At 38.5% G+C, this 21,202-nt stretch overlaps 2 protein-coding genes across 12 annotated transcripts in view; one reads left to right on the top strand and one right to left on the bottom strand.

Annotated features, from left to right (window-relative positions):
• Nucleotides 1-8,600, bottom strand: part of coro2bb (coronin, actin binding protein, 2Bb) — a 78,043-nt gene extending 69,443 nt beyond the window's left edge. For 5 of the 10 annotated variants that reach the window (XR_012400101.1, XR_012400095.1, XM_073942588.1 and 2 more), the window contains exons 1-2: nt 8,337-8,600; nt 8,149-8,254 (exon numbers count right to left, since the gene is read on the bottom strand). The gene's annotated coding sequence lies outside the window, so the exon portion shown is untranslated. The remainder of the gene's footprint in view (nt 1-8,148; nt 8,255-8,336) is intronic. The other 5 variants (XR_012400096.1, XM_073942591.1, XM_073942589.1 and 2 more) reach the window with 4 other exon arrangements.
• The window catches only part of itga11b (integrin, alpha 11b), an 85,185-nt gene that overhangs the window by 42,610 nt on the left and 21,373 nt on the right, over nt 1-21,202 (top strand). For both annotated transcript variants that reach the window (XM_073942507.1, XM_690467.10), the window contains exons 13-20: nt 8,163-8,306; nt 9,693-9,896; nt 10,853-10,983; nt 13,256-13,422; nt 17,705-17,838; nt 19,030-19,140; nt 19,214-19,299; nt 19,529-19,733. In XM_073942507.1, coding sequence (XP_073798608.1) covers nt 8,163-8,306; nt 9,693-9,896; nt 10,853-10,983; nt 13,256-13,422; nt 17,705-17,838; nt 19,030-19,140; nt 19,214-19,299; nt 19,529-19,733 — 1,182 coding nt within the window. The remainder of the gene's footprint in view (nt 1-8,162; nt 8,307-9,692; nt 9,897-10,852; nt 10,984-13,255; nt 13,423-17,704; nt 17,839-19,029; nt 19,141-19,213; nt 19,300-19,528; nt 19,734-21,202) is intronic.

Below are 21,202 nucleotides of genomic sequence, written 5' to 3'. Positions count from 1 at the left end.
ACCCAGGATTTTGCATAATTTTTTCAATGAAATTTATGTTTTACTTTTTAACCAAAATGAAAATCTCTTCAAGTAAATCCTAACAAAAGTGCAAAGCTTTAGGCATTTCTTGATGATTATTTAGGCAGCCTTAGGTGTTAAAGTCATTCATTTTCTTTTCGGCTTAGTCCTTTTATTCATCAGGCATATGTTAACTTATTCAGCATATGTTTTACGCAGAGAATGCCCTTCCAGTGGCACCTCAACACTGGGAACCACCCATACACGCCCTTTCACACACACTACAGACATTTTAGTTTATTCAATTCACCTATAGCGAATGTGTTTAGACTGTGGGGGAAACCGGAGCATGTTCAATTATTGAATACTCCTTTTTTAATTTATGAGCTCATTCGTTCATTTTCCTTTGGCTTAGTCCCTTATTTATCAGAGGTCGCCACTGCACAATGAACCGCCAACTATTCCAGCATATGTTTTACACCAAGGGTCACCAATCTCTGTCCTGTCCCTGCAAGGTTTAGCTCCAACTTGCCTCAACACAGCTGCCTGGATGTTTCAAGTATACCTAGTAAGACCTTGACTAGCTTGTTCAGGTGTGTTTAATTAGGGTTGGAGCTAAAATTTCCAGGACACCGGCCCTCCAGGGAAGAGTTTGGTGACCCCTGTTTCACACTGTGGTTGCCCTTCCAGCCACAACCCAGTACTGGGAAACTATTTTATAAGTTCATTTGTTATTCTAATGCATGCAAAAACTAATATTTATATATTAGTATTATTATTAGTAGTAGTATTACTAATATAATATAATATTAGTATTAGATAATATGATATATTGCATGCACACTCTAAAAAAAAATCCAGGTTGTTGCAATGCAACTTTGGGTCGAATATGGACAAACCCAATGTTGGGTTGATTTCCATTCATTTTCTCATCGGCTTAGCCCCTTTAATAATCTGGGGTCGCCACAGTGGAATGAACCACCAACTTATCCAGCACATGTTTTACGCAGCGGATGCCCTACCAGCTGCGATCCATCTCTGGGAAACACACCACGGAAAATTTATTTCACCCAATTCACTTGCACCGCATGTCTTTGGACTGTGGGGAAAACCAGAGCATCAGGAGGAAACCCACTTGAATGCGGGGAGAACATGCAAACCCCACACAGAAACACCAACTGACCCAGCCGATGCTAGAACCAGCTACCTTCTTGCTGTGAGGCGACAGCGCTACATAGTATGGGTTGATTTTTTGCAGCTAAATTTAAGTATTTACCCAAAAGTTGGCTTTGCCCTAATTTGGCCCAACGTTGTATACAAACAACCCAGCGTTTGTAATGTAATTTGTAATGAGTGTAATTGAAACAGAGGCCAGCTAGTAAGTGCTGTGGAGGTAAACCTCACTCCTCTGACCTCCAAAGTTGCTCTAGCGACTGACGCTAGCGGTCACGGTCTTTAGCCTCCTTGGTAGAGCACCTGACTCCCATGCGGAAGGTCGCCGGTTCGATTCCAGCTCGGAGCAGGTTGGGTTGTGTAAAACCGGTGGAGTTACATAATGACATAAAATCAGGGCTTTACATTATCTTTTTTAATCACCGGCCACTGTGGCTAGTAGTTTTCCAATGTTACTAGCCACTTTGCATTTTCACTAGCCACAATTTTGTTGTTGGGAAAATATATTTTATATGCATAAATTTGACATTGACATGCTAAAATTACTTGATTTAAATTTGATGTTATGTCCACATGCGTCCTCATTCATTTCACTTTTTGTGTGTCCAGTATGAGTTTGCTCAATGAGCATGAGCAAATGGGTCGTGGTTTCATAGTGTTATATTGCAATTAGTTTTTATTTTTCATGACTTTTTTTAGAGCTTAAAAATTAACGATGTACCAAATTTATCTCTATAACCACACTAAACAATAATTATTTCTTAGCCACAAATTATTAATGTGTCAAAACAAGCAAAATATAGCTGTATATTATACTTTTTATTTAACAAAATATTTATTAAAAAAGAAAAGAAAAGCAATTGACTTTTAAAAAAATAACTATTGTCATGTCCTGGCTAAAGATCTCGCGGATCACCAGTTGACTGCACATAAATGGAGAGTTCATCTCCCAATAAAGCAATGTTGTAAAAAAAAAAGATAATTAAACCATTTTAACAAAAATGAAAGTAAATAAAACCGTAAGCAAATGAAAGCAGGTGATACATACCGTGTGTGATAATGAAAATATCACATGCACACGGTTAACTTTAGGCAATTTAATAATCTGTTCAAAGTGAAAACAACCGCTGCTGCTTACAAAAAGAAACATTTAGAGCTCTTAAAAGCATCAGGACTGTGGGTGCATGTTCATCACTATTTGTCTAGTTTATTTGAAAGATAGCCGATGACGGTTGCGTTTCCAGAACCTGTTCCAGACACGGTTGCTTCACGATTCGGGAGCGCGCACGCGTTATGCAGTTTGAAGAAGTCGCGCGCATCACATCAGCTGTTAGCGCGAGTGATCATCATCCTCTCATTCGGTATTCTCTTGCTTTCTTCTGCTTGCGTGATCACAATTATTTTACTTCTCGATTCTAAGATCACACTTGCACACATATTGGGTCATCCTTATATTGTCGAACCCTGCTTTTAGGAAAACTACCATTTAAAAATGATTTTCAACCAGCCAGTGGCTAGTGGAGGTGTCTGTCTAACCCGCCAAAGCTGAAATCTACCCGCATTGGTCGGGTTGGCGGGTGTTAATGTAAAGCCCTGCATAAAATGCAATAAAATATATTTAGTTGGTGATTTTTCTTTTATGCCAAAAACCAAATAATATATTTAAACTGGGGCATCATGGTGGCTCAGTGGGTAACACAATCATCTCACAGCAAAAAGGTTGCTGGTTCAAGCCCCGGCTGGATCAGTTGGCATTTCTGTATGGAGTTTGCATGTTCTCCTCGTGTTGGCATGTGTTTCCTCCGGGTGCTCCGGTTTCTCCCACAGTCCAAACACATGTGCTACAGGGTGAATAAGCTAAAATTGTCCGTGCATGAGTGTGATTTAGGCCCCGTTTACACTAATGCGTTTTAGTTTGAAAACGCACAAGTTTTGCTATGGTTACGCCATCAGTGAACACTACGCCGGAGTTTTCGAGTGCAGAAAACGGAGTGTTTTGGAAACGCTGAAGAGGCCGTTTTTATCCTAAAATGCTGCTGCTCCGTCTCAGTGTGAATGGGGAAAACGGAGACATCTGAAAACAAAGACGGGGCTGCCGACATTCGCCTCTCTGATTGGGGCTTTTCCTCAATATTAAGTAGCCCACACACAAAGTTAAGTCCTGCATCCTCTCCTTGTAAGTTCAGACTTTGCAACTTTGATATGGAAAACAAACTCCCGAGGACAAGTCGCGTAAACCTTCAAAGGCATTTGTGCACTTTATAACCTTATTCACATCACCCTGGCTAGGTTGTTTCACTTTCTTAACAATAGAATAAAAACATGAAGGAACTGCTATTTTCATTTTGATATGAACAACTTAACAGACTGCAGAAATGTTGAGGCGTTGTGCTGCATAAATGAGCGTCATCTTCACTGCGTGCGTATTCATAACAAGACGCAAGGGCGTAGAATTGGCATGGATGGAGGGGACGTGTCCCCACCAATATCCACCAATTACTGAAATGTCCCTATACCAAAAATTTAATCAAAATAAAATAATGCTTCATCAGCCCTTAGTAAACTAAACATACACAAAGTCGAGTTTGCTATGAGTTCACCGTAATGCTACAAACCAACTGTGTGCAATTAATCGAAATTTTGATTCGATCAAAGTTTTAATTTAGGCCTCCATGATTATAAGAAACAATAATCGGGATAAAACAGTTAAATAGTGTCACACATCTCTCTAAATCTCTCTACATTCATACCTCCTCAAAGCCTGACTGCAGTAAAATCATGTAAATGGACTTTTGCAGCATGGAACATGATTGTTATTTGTATTATTAAGTGTTCATTCGTGTTTTTAAAAGCACAAAACAGAATTTGTGCTGATCAGTGCAGCTCTAGGGATGTGTGTCGCCACCAATGTCAAGAGCAAATCTACGCCCTCGACAAGACGGAGCCTATAACACCACTGCCTCCATTCATTTTCATTGAAAATACGAAAAACAACCTCTCTTTTGCTGAATATGTTTATATAATCAATAACGGCCATTATAAAAGTATAACGTACAGTAAGTTTATACATTATAGGAAATGAAGGCAAGCAATTACTCAATATACAGAATGTACATGGTTACATTAATCATTAACTTATCTTTGCTCAGCCAATACACGTTACCTGAGATCAAGTAATAGATTCAAAACACCAAAGTCGGGGAATATGTCGATAGATATAGACAACAAGATGATTAAATATGACGTTTAACAAATATAGTGAGATTAGATCCAGCGGGAGATCCTTGATAAACACTCCGACGAGCACAGCTCTCATCTGGGTAGATAGGCTGCAGCGCATGCCAGTGTGTGAGTGTGTGTGGTCACGTGATGTGCGTTTTCAGTCTTGTGGTGTAGACGGAGAGCTGTTCAGAATCGCTGGGTGAAACGCTAGTGTGGACGCGGATCGTTTTCATTCTAAAATAGTGATGGGAAGTTCGGATCATTTTACTGACTCGGATCTTTGAGTTTCGTTCGTCGAGATGAACGAATCTTTTTCTCGAGTCATTTCGTTCATTTGGTTCAATTTTCCTAAATATTATTAAAATGTTACAAATTGCTTCCAAACACATCTACAACCAGCCCAAAAGGTTGATCACACGACAAATAAGTCATAAATAGAATATAAGAAGGAGAAAATACTAATTCAATGTTGACCTGCTCTTATCTATCAAGGTATTGTTGTCTCTTTGCTCAGCTCACCTCTTCATGTCTTCAAATGTCAGGGGTTCATTCACGTTACACTAATCAATGCACAGTCTAAGCCGATAGGAGCCATGATCGTTCGTTCATCACGTGACAGAATGACTCAAACCCGAGGACTCGAGAGATGAACGGTTCAATTTTTTTTCGGCTCTAAACGTGTATGATTGGCCCGTGAGGAACGAGAGACTCAGACCCGATAGAGGACTCGAGAGGTGAGCGGATCAAAACTTTTTCCGGCTCTAAACGCATATGATTGGCTCGTGATGGACGAATGACTCAGACCCGATAGAGGACTCGAGAGGTGAACGGATCAAAACTTTTTCCGGCTCTAAACGCATATTGAGAAGGGTATAAACGGAGGCCGGAGCCAGCTCCAAGTTGGTGGGTCTTGGAGCTCCAAGTGGGCTGGGCAAACCTTATTTAGGGTGCTTTCACACCTACACTTTTGTTTCGGAACGTGTCTCGTTTGCCCAGTTAGCGCGGTTCGATTGGCATATGTGAACAGGGCAATCGCGCTCTGTTCCGCGCCAAAGTAATCGCTCCGAGATCGCTTGAATGAGGCGGTCTCGGCTCGATTGAAACGAACCCTGGAGTGGTTCGATTGCAGTGAGAAAGCGGTCCGATCCGAGCGCGGTTATATCACAGTGTTTTATGGATATGTAATAGGCTTACGGCTATATGAAGAGAGAATTATGAGTAGGGCGGGAAGTTTCGCGAGTCTCCGGATGCCCGCAAACGAGTGATGATCTCCCGGTAATCTCGCGTCTCTCTCCCGGTCCTCAAATAGGCATCGTCGTGCACCCTTCTCACCCCTCCCCACCGCATCTCTCCTCAGACACGTCGTGCGCACACCCTGTCAATCACCACCAAACCACCACCTCTCCTGACAGCTGAGCGGGACGCTGCAAAATAAACCCTGACACTCTGACCAATGTGAGGAGAGTTTACTCACACATGACTTGTTTTAGCTCTTTTAGTCCGATTAGAAACTTTGCAGTGTGAAAGCGAACCGCTCCAAGAGCAAAGAGCAACAATGTAACAATTTTAATCTCTGTTTCGGAACAACTGAATCGATTCACAGGTGTGAAAGCAGCCTTAGTTGTATTTAGACTTGAATATTGTTCTTTATGAAATTGTACACCTAACCCTAAACCCAACCTCACAGTAACCTGTTGTGTTTTATTAACGTCTACACCTAAATCCAACCCTAAACCCAACCTCACAGTAACCTGTTGTGTTTTATTAACGTCTACACCTAAATCCAACCCTAAACCCAACCTCACAGTAACCTGATAAACCCAACCTACTTGCGGTTTGAGTCCCTCCCACTTGGAGGTCACCCAACCTACTTGCGGTGTAATCCCTCCCACTTGCAGGTCTCCGGGCTGCAGCGATACCTACTTGCGCATATTGGCTTCTGCCAATGTGATGAAGACTTGAAATTAACGATCCTACCTGCACGAATGTGCGCACGCGCGGATGAACGAATCACTCCCTGAGAGGACTCGTAGTTCCCGAGTCATATTGATGATTCGTTTAAAATGAACGAATCGTTCATGAACGACCCATCACTATTCTAAAACGCTGTTTTAAAACTAAAACGCACTAGCGTAAACGGGGCCTGAGTGTGTTGGGTTGCGGCTGGAAGGGCGTCGTCCACTGCTTAAAACATATGCTGGATAAGTTGGCAGTTCATTCCACTGTGGAGACGTAATCGAAAATCGAAGTCGAAAATAAAAAGAATGAAGGAATGAAAATATTTAAACCCAACTTCTTTAAAATTCATCACCTTTTTTTTTTGATTCATGAAAATAATAAATGCGTGTCTCCGTGAATCAAGAGACATCACACAAACCATATCCAGTTCTAATCTGCCAAAGCATCAAATATTTTCCAAATTCCAGCAAGATCAGGTTGTTCCTCCTCCATCAGAACACGTGCTTTCACAGCACGCTCTCCACAGACGGTAATACTGCCATGTTAATTGCGCCCGTGAAAATAGTCGTGTTGCGATTAATCTTTAATAGGAGTAATTTGCATGAAATAGTGCATGTAAAAGTGCTGCAACTGCTCAGTTGGCTAAAATCCTCTGATCTATCTGTCTGAATCATTTTTCCATCATACCTTCTACCTCTCACTCGCTCTCTCTCTCTCTCTCTCTCTCTCTCTCTCTCTCTCTGTGAAACGGTGGTGTTTGATTGGAACTTCAGAAGATTAATGCAGACCATGTGTGTGGACAGGAGATTGTGTGTGAAGGTCTAGACTCAGTCACCCGCTCCAGATGGCCAGGCGTCTGTGTGTGTGTGTGCTTGTGTGTATGGTCTATCGTGATTGCACACAATAAACGCTGCTGCTCGTCGACCAAAACATTCATTTAGCCATCAGCTTGTTATGCATCAGTGTGTGTGTCTGTGTATGAGTGTGTGTTTTTGTGCATCTGTTTGTGTGTATATATGTGTGTGTGCATGTACATTTGTCCCTGTGTGTGTATGTTTGTTTTGTGTGTGTTTATTTGTTTTTGTGTGGGTGTGTCTGTGCGTGTGTCCATCTTCCATTCATGTGTGTGTTTATGTGTGTGTGCGAGTGTTTGTCACTGTGCGTGTATGTGTCCATCTGTGTGTATGTGCAGTCTGTCTGTGCATGTGTGTGTGTGTGTGTGTGTGTGTGTCCTCTGGGAAGCACTTAGGACGGGAATGTGATAAAGTGTGTCTGTTTTCTGGCATTTGTAAAGCCGACAGAAACTCTTCTCAAGGTTGAAATGTGAGTTCAGAATAGTTTGATGCGTCTTCCATCACTGATGCGGTTGAAAAACATCACATTTGCTTGACTTTTAAATGTTAATATGATGTGTTGTACTTTACCTTTTTGTTAAAAGCATTATTTGCAGAAAGCACTGAAACTTCTCGGCCTCTTTTAACTCGAATCACTTACTTTTGTCATTTGATTGGCAGAAAGAAATGTATAATTTTAAAAATAAAAAATATTTAAATTAATTTTACTATTATAAAATGTATTAAGCAAGGTTTCTGTAGAACATGGTGTTAAATATTGTACTGTATGTTTGCATATACACGCTTTCCCCAGTAGATCAACAACGTGCAAAGCAGTGAATCACTTTATCGAGTGAATCGATTCAAATGATTCACTGTTTCGGAAGGCATAATTTATGCCAAGTACCACTTTACTTTGAGCCACAGACGAGTATGATTCTTGAACAGTTATTTAACTTACGTTTTGGATTGTAGATCGGGTCGTATTATGGAAGTGAACTGGCACCGATCGACGTGGATGACGACGGATTAACGGATCTTTTACTGGTCGGAGCTCCAATGTACTTCTATAGAGGATGGGAGAAAGGAAAAGTTTATATCTACACCGTAGGTTTACAGGTAAAAACATGATAAACAGCATTATTTTACCTCAAACAAATGTTGTTAACTCCAAAAAAACCTGAATGTTTGGAGAAAAGTTACGTTACAATGCTTGTTTACGGACGGCGAATCAAACTACATAAAAATAAAACATATATTTTTGTGAAATGTAAGGTTATTTGAATATTATGAGGTAAAAATGTATATTGTTGCGTTATATTGTCCCATAACACATAAAAACAAAGCGAAGTGCGATCCAAAGCCATATGCAAATGACTCTTTCGATTAGGTTGTTGTTCACCGCTTTGGTCTGTTTCACAATTAAATGACTCCTATGAATCGGTTCTTTTAAAGAGTCATTTAACAGACTAACAAACTATTGCTGGCTTTAAACAAAGGGTTCTAATGATAAAAACAAATTGTTAATTGAATCAGATTGATTACTGAATCAACTTTAGATGCTGAAATACTGTGGCATGTCGTTATTTTCGATAATGTTTGTGCAATGAACCTTGAAATTGGTCAATCGTTCATATGGACATTGTTTAATGTATCGAGTGTAATATTTGAAAGCTTAATTATGACAGTATACATTTTTTTTTGTTGTGATTATTTAGAGCAAATGGCTTTTATGAACCGGTTCTTGTCAACCGCTATGATCTGTTTTACCGGCAAATGACTCTTATGAATCGGTTCTTTTAAAGAGTCATTCAACAGACTAACGAACTATTTCTGTAATGGGTTCAAATGATAAAACAAATCGTTGATTAAATCAGAGTGATTACAGAATCAACATTAGATACTGAAATACTGTGGCATGTCGTTATTGTTTGTAAAATGAACCATGAAACTGGTCAATCGTTCATATATGGACAATGTTTGATGTGAGTAATATCTGAAGGCTTATTATGACAGTACAATTGTGTCGTGATTATAGCTTTTATCACAATATAATACAATTTAAACTGCAGAAAGGGTTAGTCTACCAGGTATAAGAACAAATAAAATATATTTGTATATTATATTACAGTATATTTGTGGATTGTTTACATAAACAAATATAAAAGAGTAAATGAACTAATTGAACTGCAAATAGGCAATAATATATCATTAGTAAATATTACTTAGGTCTATATTTGTTATATAAGTTATGTTAATGTTATCTTATTAGCATTAAATACAATACTAATGGATTTTGATTTTAAAGAGATATATAAGATTAACTAAGATATTAACATCACACATTCTTTGCAAGTAGTTTTCATTATCAGTTAAGTTTGACTAACGTTAGCAGTCGGATCCTTATTTTTTAACTAGTGTTCATGAACAATAAATCGGAGTGGTTTCAATAAAATTTTCAGGATAGTCATAAACTACCATGTTAAATGTCTCTTTATTATACAGGGCTCTTTTATACCAGATGGGACTCTTGGTCCGTCAGAACATTCCCATGATTCTCGGTTTGGGGCGGCCATGTCGGCTCTTCCGGATCTGAACGGTGACGGTTTCAGCGAGCTGGTAGTCGGTGCACCATTGGAGGACAACCACAGAGGAGCCATTTACCTCTTCTACGGGCTGAAAAACAGCATACAAACCAAATATAAACAGGTACGAGTTAACTGAGAGTGACTGATAGTTGATAAACATGAATGAACCACATTCCAGTCAGGCCAAATACAAAATATTCGCTCATATTTAGGTTTCATTAGTTAACGTATTTATTTAAATTCAATTCAGCTTTATTTGTATAGCGCTTTTACAATGTAGATTGTGTCAAAGCAGCTTCACATAAATGGTCATAGTAACTGGATCAGGGTAGTTCAGTTATTAGCGTTTAAGTTCAGTTCAGTTTAGCTCAGTTCAGTGTGGTTTAAAGTCATTACTGAGAGTCCAAACACTGAAGAGCAAATCCATCTGCAAATTCATTTAATAAGTATGAACAAAAATTGTACCATATATATTGATTTATTAATCATAGTTAAGACAACACAATGATTTTTAGCCATCATCCGTTCATTTTCTTATGTAAATGTGTGTAAATATACATGTGTTCAGGTTTTTGTATTAATTTTAATAATATACTGAAAGACTAATATGCAAATGTTTGTATGATACAGTTTGTAAAGTCATTTTTTCTGTCTTTTAGTAAATATATTACATGAGATTCTTGCTTTGTTTACCAAACAAATTGGATTTGCATTGTAAACCTTGAATAAAGTTACTATTTTTTTTATTTAGTTTTTAGTCACTACACTTTCAAAACCATTCCACATTAATAAATAGTATTTTTTACTAAATTCTGCAAAGAAATTGCAATTGATGTATGCAGATTACCTGACTACAGTTCAACATTTACTAATGCACTATGGAAATCTATATAGATGCTTTTTAACAATATTTAATGCACTGTGATTTATTTATTAACTTACATTTACAAACATCAGTAAATATTGTAATAAATGTATTGTTCATTGGTTGTTCGTGTTAGTAAATACATTAACTAACACAACCTCATTGTAAAGTGTCACCAAGCAAATTTTAGTTATTAATATTTCTACTTTCAGAGGATATCGGGCATTGAGCTGGCTCCAGGACTGCGTTATTTCGGTCGCAGTGTTCACGGGATGATGGATCTGAATGGAGACGGGCTCGTAGATCTGTCTGTGGGCTCTTTTGGGGCCGCAGTTCTGCTCTGGTGAGTTTGCACTATTATATGTGAGCTAATCAAAATTGAATTAAAATCTGAACTTTTATGCAAAAATCACTCTTGTAAGGGGTTTAGACCAGGGTACAAATTACAGGGAAGTTTGGTGGGGATTGACCCCTCAATTAAATCACTATATAAGAGGTTTCAAGAGTTCACACTTAGCTGATAATCAATAAAGCGTAATTGGCATGCTGTCCCGGGAGAGAGCCCTGAGCTCGTAATATTTTCAAGCCCGGGGCTCCCTCCCATTAGAAGGGCGAGAGGGGAGTTTAAGCTCAGGTAGGTCTGGAGAACTTCCCTGCTTGTCGCCATGTGAGAAGTGTGAACTAAGGTTGTCTTAGGTGATTATTTGGTTTAGTCCAGGGGTTTTCAAAGTGTGAGGCGCGCCTCCCCTGGGGGGCGCCAGAGCATGTCAGGGGAGGCGCGGGAAAAATATTATATAATAAAAATATAATTATTATGTTTAATTATTATATGTATTTTTTGTTATATTTAAACGGTTTAATCAAACAAAGCCAAAAAAATAATACGTCTAAAATAAGAAAACCTTTATTACCCAGAAGGCCATAGCTGTGAATTCGCTTCTGTTTGGCAAGCCCGCCAATAGAGGTATATGCCTGCTAATACAATGGATCGGTTTCTGAGACCCCCCGATTTAAAGCCTTCAAGTTCAGGGCTTAAACCCAAAGGACGATGATATGATGATCAGTATTTGAGTTTAGTATTTACGTGGACAGGACCAGCTGATGAACCACGACCTTTATATGTGTTTATCCATATTTTGGCTAATGACAGCATGAGACCCGATAAACTTCAACTGTTTTGACTGGGATGGACAGTTCTTGGATCTGTTCTATTCATATTGAACCATCATCCTAGTTTTAAAAACGTTATATTAAAATACTTGTTTTTACTCTGTAAATAATTTCACTTTCATGCAAATGATGATAAAAGTGAGTTAACAGTCTGACATCTGTCTGTGTCTTTATATATACTGTATATATATATATATATATATATATATATATATATATATATATATATATATATATATATATATATATATATATATATATATATATATGTGTGTGTGTGGTGTGTGTGTGTGTGTGTGCGTGTTTGGGAAGAGGGGGGCGCCAATGGATAAGTTGTGTCAAAAGGGAGGCCCACTGTCTTAGACTTTGAAAAACCCTGGTTTAGTCGATTGGCTATGGTTTATGTTTTTGGACGGTGGGAGGAAACCGGGGAACCCGGGGGAAACCCACATGAACACAGGAAGAACATGGAAACTCCGCACAGAAACGCCAACTGGCCCGATAGGAGGTTGGACCAGCAGTGTTCTTGCTGTGAGGCAACAGTGCTAGCCACTGGGCCACCGTGTCGCCCTATCGGGAAAAAAAAGAGAGGAAATAGGGGTGGAAGGGGGGGAAGCTTCAAGACGAAGATAACTGGAGTGAAAAACTTGGTTATTTATAATACTCCCGTAATCATCCAATAGGGCAGTGTCACGGTTGCAGGTTTGTGCGCTTTTCCGGAGTGTCTGTTTGATCATGTGGGTTTGTTTTGTTTTTGTGGCCCACGTGTAGTTGTTTTGGTCACGTGTCATGACGGCACTCAGCTGGATTGATTGTTCGCCAGCTGAAACTCATTATCGTGCCTATATATGTGCTACGTGTTCAGTGTTTCATTGTCAGCTCGTTGCGTGTGCTTATGGTGCTATCTTGTCTGTGCTCAGGACCTGAGGAGGTTTTACTGGACCCTGTTTCCTGCCTGATTCCTGCCCTGTTTCTCCTAGTCCTAGCACCGCACTCATTCCTTGCTTTTGTTTTGACTGTGTTAATAAATTATAATTTTGTTCACTTGCACTTGGATTCACCAGAACATTATTTACTTGTGACAGGCAGATTACGAAGCGAATGAGGTGCCAGCCGTGTTGATCATAAGCACGTTATCCTCTCAAAATTAGTTTATAAATAAACCACACCTAAACACAGTTGTGTATCAGCAGTGTGTGTATATTAGCAGCATCTAATGGTAAAAATTAACTAGTTCTATTAATAAAAACAGTCTGCAGAAACACTTTGAATCTCCTGAATGAATCATTTGAGTCAACGATTCACTGAATCATCCGTTCACTTTCTCAATGAATCACTCAATGTAGAAGCACCAATTTTAGTCATCTGTTGCTTTGGTAATGAACAATGAAACGCAATTAAAACATCACAGAGAACTTTACTCAGTTTTTTATTCTGATGAACAGGTCCCGCAGTGTCGTCCGTGTTGGGATCGGCGTTCATTTTGAGCCCTCAAAAATCAACGTTTTTAATAAGGACTGCATTCGAGGAGGTCGTGAGGTGTCGTGTATGCTGGCCACGGTTTGCCTGAACGTCACAGCGAGGACGCCGATGACGGATCCAAAAAGAGTCGGTATGTAACGCTACTGCTATGTTTGCATCTAACTATTGATGCGCTTTTTGGATCAGATATTAACGTGTGTGTTGAGGGTGTTTGCGTCATTAATGTTGGTTTGCAGCTCTCTTTTCATTATTGCAGATATGAAATGTTGTTAGCTGATTGTTAAAGGCCTCAGCCCTCCGTCAGTCCGTCATCACAGTGCTTCAGTATTATTATTCTTCTATTATTCCCTCTAGACATGTCTTGAGCATCTGTCTGCGCTCCTGTCTCACGCCTCCAAAAGCCACCGCATTCACCGCGTTCATTGCATTTCGTCTTCATCTTCTGAGGCGCAGCTCATTTATTAGAGAAGAACAAACACCACAGTGGCTTCTCCTCTCGCACTGTATTACATCCCTCTGTCTGATATTTGCTCCAGTTTATCAGGAAAAGACCCAGTTAGCAAAGAATTTGGCATAAAGCCAACCCAAGCTCATTCTGAAAACGTAGCCCCGCAGACGTTTTTGGAGACCGCGATTTACGTGGCCGGAGGTTCGTATGGCCGCATTTGTTTTTTTCGAGCGAACGCTATGGGGCGGTGTGACGCCGCTCCTCTTCTTCGCACTCGCTCGCCGGCTGCGACGGCTCACCTCCGTGTGAAGGGCTTTCCCGCCACAACCAGTTTGTCCGCTTAGCTCGCAGTGTTACTTCGGTTGAGCGGAGGCCTGGAGGAGGAGGAGCCAGCTGCGGCGACGACCGGGTTCAAGTTCAGGGAAGAGCGGTTCCAGAAATCTGGTAAGATGAAAAACCGAATCCAAAAAATAAAAGCAAACGATAAAACCCGAAAACGCGGTCAAAATCGGACGAGGGCTTTTGCTTTTTTTTTCTGGACAGCTTTTGTAAATCTTTGCATGGGTTTAGAGGAGGAGGAGGAGGGTGGCTGGGTTGGCCGATTGGCCAGTCGATCGTTCAGTTATTCAGTCTGTCAGTCGGACAGAAGGTCGCTTGACAGTGGCCTCTGGCGGTTTTTCGCACAAGAACAGCACGGGCGCAAACGGCGTGCTCTCCCGAGAGGCGTTCGAGACGCGAAAAAGCGCAGCACAGCGGCCTCTCGCGGATTCGCGCAAACAAAAACTGCACAAATACATACCTCCCGGCATATTTCGCAGCCTCCAGAAACATCCGCGGGGCTACATTTCCACAATGAGCCTGGGTTGCATAAAGCTGGCACAGCAGGTATTCGTCCGGCACTGACATACAGCATGTGGGCCAAACACAGGCCAGGTTTGGCCGAGGTGGCACCGTCTTAGTGGCGTCACGCAAGACGTGGCCCAGATGTCAAGTGTAGTATTTGGCCCAGATGTTAAAAATGTATATGTGGGCCATGTAAGTTTGGCCTATATCTTGACCCACTTTTAAAATACATTTAAATTATTTCTGATTAAAGAAAAAATTCTATCAATCAGGTCGCTTTAAGAAAAAGCATCATGGAAAAGCTTCATGGGTTTATAAAAAAAACATTTCAGTCGTGACACACCAACACATCTGGCCCAGTTCAGGCCCAGTCATGTGATATTAACACGGCTGAGACTTGGCCCAGATATGGTCCACGTTTGCCTCTTGCATGGAAGCCAGACTTGGTCCAACTGCGGCATGTTGGCCAAGCAAATGCTGATGGTGTGGGCCAGATCTGGGCCAGAGAAAGTTTGCTATGCGGGGACCATTTTGTTCCCTTTGACTTAAAAACGCTGATTTATACACAAACGTTTTATCAAATATTACAATTTTGCGTATGAATCTAATTCGCATCTTTAGATAGCTAGAGTTCAGCAGCAAACCTCAAACTCAGTGACCAGTAATAAATGCATCAGCTGTACTTTCCACTGTCCTGTGCCTCTATATAATCTACTACAGATGTAGCTCAAAAGGTCACTCCTTAATATTACAACAGTTTTTCCTAATGCACAAAGCCTCCGGCCAAAGGGAAAACACTTTAATCCTGGCGTTTGGAGAGAGAAAAGCCCGTGGAAAGCATCATAAAAGTGTGTCAGGCATCCCCTCATTCCCATCTGGAACTTATAAGATCGGGACGGAGGAGCTTTTTATGGATGTAAACTCGTCTGAGAGCCACAAACACACAGACTGTATTCACCTCTTCATCAGACGGGAGCTGGGATTATGCAGAAATCAAAATATACAAAGTATTGAGATTTCTGAAGGGAACAATTCACCCTGAAAATAAGTAGCCCGGTCAAAACTTGCGGAATTTTGATTGCTATATATATATAATATATATATTTATATTAGGATTTATTATCATTCTTACTTTGCTTTCTCAATAAATGCATCTTGATCTAAACATTGGGAGATATTTGTTGTTTAAAAAAAGTTTAATAAATATAGAAAAAATTACTTTAGGAATTCACTGCCGTCTTATTGTAGGATTTAGATATTAATATAGTCTTTAATAATAGCTTGAAAACTTGGTTTTATTTCAATATTATTACATTTTAATTTCAAAGTTTAGATTTGTTTGTTATTTTATTACACCTTTTTATGTCTAATACTAAATACAGTTTTTATTTATTTTCCTTATAATAAACATAACAATATTGTGTGCTGATATGGAAGCTAATCTAGTTATAGTTATTGTTGTGTTTATACTTATCATTCCTAATGTGAGCACACATTTTTAATACCTTTAAGTTTTACTTTTAATGCATCTAATTGTGGGAAAAAAGCTGTACTTCACAATGACTTTAACTGCCGTATAGTCTATATGTATAGATAAATATATAAACATATAGTCAAGCCTGAAATTAGTACTGTATAAATTATTTCAGACTTGATCATGTATATACAGGTGAAGTCAGAATTATTAGCCCCCGTTTTATTTTTTTTAATTTTAAATATTTCCCAAATGATGTTTAACAGATTCAGGAAATTTTCACAGTATGTCTGATAATATTTTTTTCTTCTGGAGAAAGTCTTATTTGTTTTATTTCGGCTAGAATAAAAGCAGTTTTAATTTTTTTAAAAGCCATTTTAAGGACAATATTATTAGCCCCTTTGAGCAATTTTTTCCCCCGATAGTCTGCAGAACAAACCATCGTTATACAATAACTTGCCTAATTCCCCTAACCTGCCTAGTTACCCTGATTAACCTAGTTAAGCCTTTAAATGTCTCTTTAAGCTGTATAGAAGTGTCTTGAAGAATATCTAGTCTAAAATTATTTACTGTCATCATGACAAAGAGAAAATAAATCAGTTATTAGAGACGAGTTATTAAAACTATTATGAATAAAAATGTGTTGAAAAAAATCTTTACTCTATTAAACTGAAATTGGGAAAAAAAATAAACAGGGGCGCTAATAATTCAGACTTCAACTGTATGTATATATATATATTTATTTTTCTATACAACAGTTCTGTCTGGTTCTCGAATCTGATTGGCTGATAGCTGTGATATATTTAAGTAATATCAGCACCCGTACAGCCTCTTTACCCTTTGTATATTACTCCGCCCACATACAGCCAGCAACAAGCAGACACTACAGATCTAAAGTGTAAGCTGTTTAACAGTCAGCTTATGATTTGAATCCAACGCAGAAGAAAGTAGTTCGTCATACAAAAGGGTTTTTGAGACTCTCCGTGTTTGATTTTGTTTTTATATACACATTTATGCCGTCAAACTGTTGTATAAACGCAATATCACACTCGTAGCAGTGCGATATGGCTGTATATCAGCACTGCTGGGGGCACTAAGGAATTCCTGGCCTCGTGCCATCGCACGCCTCCCACCAGTGCCGATATACAGCCATATCGCACTGCTACTCATGTGATATTGTTCATATATATATATATATATATATATAGACAACTTTAGAGACAAATATATAGAGACAGATATATTTATAGATAAATGCACAAGAAGTTTGGCCAGAGGAAAAATGGTTGTACCCAACTGATCCTGGTATCAAGGTTTTTTTCCTTCACTTTCGACAATTGGTCAAGTTTTGTTCCTCCACTGTCACCACTGGCTTGCTAGCTTGGGAGTTGTGGAGCTGTGCATAAATGGATTTGCTCTTCAGTTTTTGGAATTACAGCAGTAAATATTAAACCACCCTGAACTGAACTGAACTGAACTGAACCGAACTTCAACTCTGAAATCTGAACTGACACAGTTTCATTTATATAGACAATATATACAGACAAATATGTATAGACTGTTGATATGAATTTGTTTTGTTTGTCATCTTGGAGCTTGAATGTACCTTTCATTGTTTGCATTATGAACTTATTCTCTTGTGTCCAGCGCTGAGGTACAGCTTTGGTTTTGAGGAGACTGGCTATTTCCCCCGAGCCGTGTTGGACAGCACAGAAGAGAGCAGAGATGTCACACTGCGGCCCGCAGCGCAACACTGCCAACAACTCCACTTCCACGTTCATGTGAGAGACCGTATTCATTTATGATCATTATATCATTGTATCATTGATCATTATATCACACTAAAAATAAACACAAATAAACAATAAACACATCTTGAGAGTTCAAACCTACTGACTGCATGAAGAGTAATGAATCAACCCGGGCTCATTGTGGAAACGTAGCCCCGCGGACCACGAAATAAGTCCTGGGAGGTACGTATTCGAGCAGTTTTTGTCTTCGTGGATTTGTGAGAGGCCGCTGTGCACGCTTTTTCGCGTCTCGAGCGCCTCTCGGGAGTGCGCGGCGTTTGCGCCTGAGCTGTGGAGCAACCGTCCGTCCAACTGGCCGGCTGAACGACCGAGCGATCGACTGGGCGGCCGGCAGATCTGACGACCCGGCCGGCCGCCCTCCTCCTCCTCCTCCTCCTTCCCTAAACACAAGCGACGGTTTGCAAAAGCCATCCAGAAAAAAAAAAGCAAAAGCCCTCGTCTTCGATTTCGACTGCGTTTTCGGATTCCCCCGCGTTCTCGCCCTTATTTTTTAGATTCTGTTTTTCATCTTACCTGATTTCTGGAACCGCTCTTCCCCGGACCTGATCCCGTTCGTCCCCGCGGCCGGCTCCTCCTCCTCCGGGCCTCCGCTCCGCCGACGTAACGCTGCGTGCTAAGCGGACAAACTGGTAGTAGCGGGAAAGCCCTCCACTCGGAGGCGAGCCGTCGGCTGCCAAGCGCGGAGAGGAGGAGCAGAGCGGCGCCACACCGCCTTGCAGCGTTCGCTCGAGAAAAACTAAACGCGGCTGTACGTACCTCCGGCCACGTAAATCGCGGTCTCCAGAAACGTCCGCTGGGCTACGTTTCCAGAATGAGCTTGGGTTGTAATGAATTGTTATAAGGCTTATTTAATTATTGCTCTCAAATGACTAATCGCGATTAATTGCATTGAAAATAAAATGTTTTATTTACATAATAAATCTGTATAGGCAACACGATGGCTTAGTGGTTAGCTAATCCAGAGCAGAGCAACAGCGAGTTTCATTCCTGAATGAATCTGTTTCTCGAGCGAATCATTTGAATCAGCGATCCATTCATTCACTTGCCTTATTTCTAAATTAATCAACCATTAAAAATGAATCGTCTTGTACAAAATGTTGTTGAATTTATTTTATTACACCTTTTTTTGCAGTATTAATGAAATCTTATTTGTTGACACAGGAAGTGACAGACTACACGCGACCTCTGACCTTCACTGTAAATGTAGGCCTGCAGAGAGCAGATGAAGGACCGGTGCTGGACGACGGCTGGCCAACAAGCCTGCGGTCAGAGGTAAAACTGATGAAGAGTGAATAATAACTGATCAATTACTGTGCATTCATCACAATGACGTTTTCCTCTTCAGCTTCCTTTCTGGAACGGCTGTGATAATGACGATCAGTGCGTTCCCAACCTCATCCTGCAGAGCAGCTCCGACTTATTAGATCTCAGGTTTGCTTTGACCTCTTTCTCATGCATTGCAGGCTTTAGTGCTGGCTTTTGAATGGAGGAATGCTTTATATAGCTTTAGCTACATTTACTAGCACAGTTGTGGCACCTTTTGGGTTTGTTTCGATCCAGATGAGATACATAATTTTTTATTTGCGCACATGCTCTTACATACATTACAGTTTGTTAATTTATATTTGAGTCAGTTTCCTGCATCTGGTGTGTGTTTCAGGGAGTTCTGCAGCCGTGATGAGCGCTCCTCGTGGCCGCCGTGTGTCGATCAGAGCTCCATAAAGACCCCTGAGCGTTTGGTAGAGTCCAGCAGGAGGAAAGTAGTGGTGGAGACGCACTTGGAGAACAGAGGAGAGAACGCGTACAACTCCATCCTGCACATCACACACTCTCCAAACCTGCACTTCTCCAGTCTGGTGGTGAAGGTGCGTTTTCATTTTATATTTAATATATTTATTGTTTAGCAGATGCTTTTTTTACAAGTGAAGAAGCACTTCAAATCATCAGAGTTGCAGTATGTACATTTTTATTTGTATTTTTTTCTCCGAGCACACTCAGTATTGCACAATGAAACATATTTTCGTTAAATTCTAAATTTCTTTCTTTGACTCATTACCTCCTCCAACCTTTTAATTTAATTTAATTTTGCTTTATTAATATAATTCTGATTAATATTATTATATTATTTTATTATTATTATTACTTAAGTTAGTTTATTTATTTAATATTATTTTTATAATTTCTTTACTTTTATTATTATTATAATTATTATTATTATTATTATTACTATTGCATACATTTATTTATTTAATATTATTTTATTTAAATTTTTCTCTACTTTTATTATTATTATTACTATTATTAATATAATTCTGATTAATATTATTATATTATTTTATTATTATTATTACTTAAGTTAGTTTATTTATTTAATATTATTTTTATAATTTCTTTACTTTTATTATTATTATAATTATTATTATTATAATTACTATTGCATACATTTATTTATTTAATATTATTTTATTTTTATTTTTCTTTACTTTTATTATTATTATTACTATTATCTATTATTATTAGTAATTTTTTGTTACTTAGTTCATTTATTTAATATTATTTTATTTTTTGTTTTTCTCTACTTTTATTATTAATATTTATTATTATTACTTAAGTTAGTTAATTTATTTTTTTATTTTTTCTCTACTTTTATTATTATTTATTATTATTTTATTATTATTATTACCTACGCTAGTTTATTTATTTAATATAATTTTATTTTTATTTATTTTTTTCTATTATTATTATTATTATTTATTATTTTATTATTATTATTATTGCTTAAGTTAGTTTATTTATTTAATATTATTTTAGTTTTATATATTTTTCTCTACTTTTATTATTTATTATTATTATTATTATTATTATTTTCTTATTATTGTTATTACTATTATTATTATTGCTTAAGTTAGTTTATTTATTCATTATTATTTAATTTAAAAAATTCTCTATTTTTATTTATTATGATTTTATTATTATTATTATTATTTAAGTTTTATATTATTAATTTTTATATTATTAATTAATTTATTTTATATTATTTAGTTTTTTGTTTATTTTCTCTACCTATTATTATGATTATTATTAATATTATTATTAGAATTATTTTGCTTCGAACATTATCAGGAAGGCTATTCCAGAGTTTAGGAGCCATATATAAAAACACTTGGCCTCCATTAGTTGCATTTGTTATGAGTTTTGAGATCTTAAAGAGCATATTAAATTGTAGCAAGACAGAAGGTTGGTTAGACAAACAAGAGCTAGATTATTTAAAGCCTGATAAGAAAGTGTCTGGTGCATATGGAGAGGAAAATAGTGTCTACTACAAGTGGTCCGT

Source organism: Danio rerio, chromosome 25 (assembly GCF_049306965.1).
Source record: "Danio rerio strain Tuebingen ecotype United States chromosome 25, GRCz12tu, whole genome shotgun sequence".
NCBI classification, from domain to species: Eukaryota; Metazoa; Chordata; class Actinopteri; order Cypriniformes; family Danionidae; genus Danio; species Danio rerio.
The sequence above is the reverse complement of the archived record's forward strand: the minus strand, read 5'-3'. Positions and strand labels throughout refer to the sequence as shown.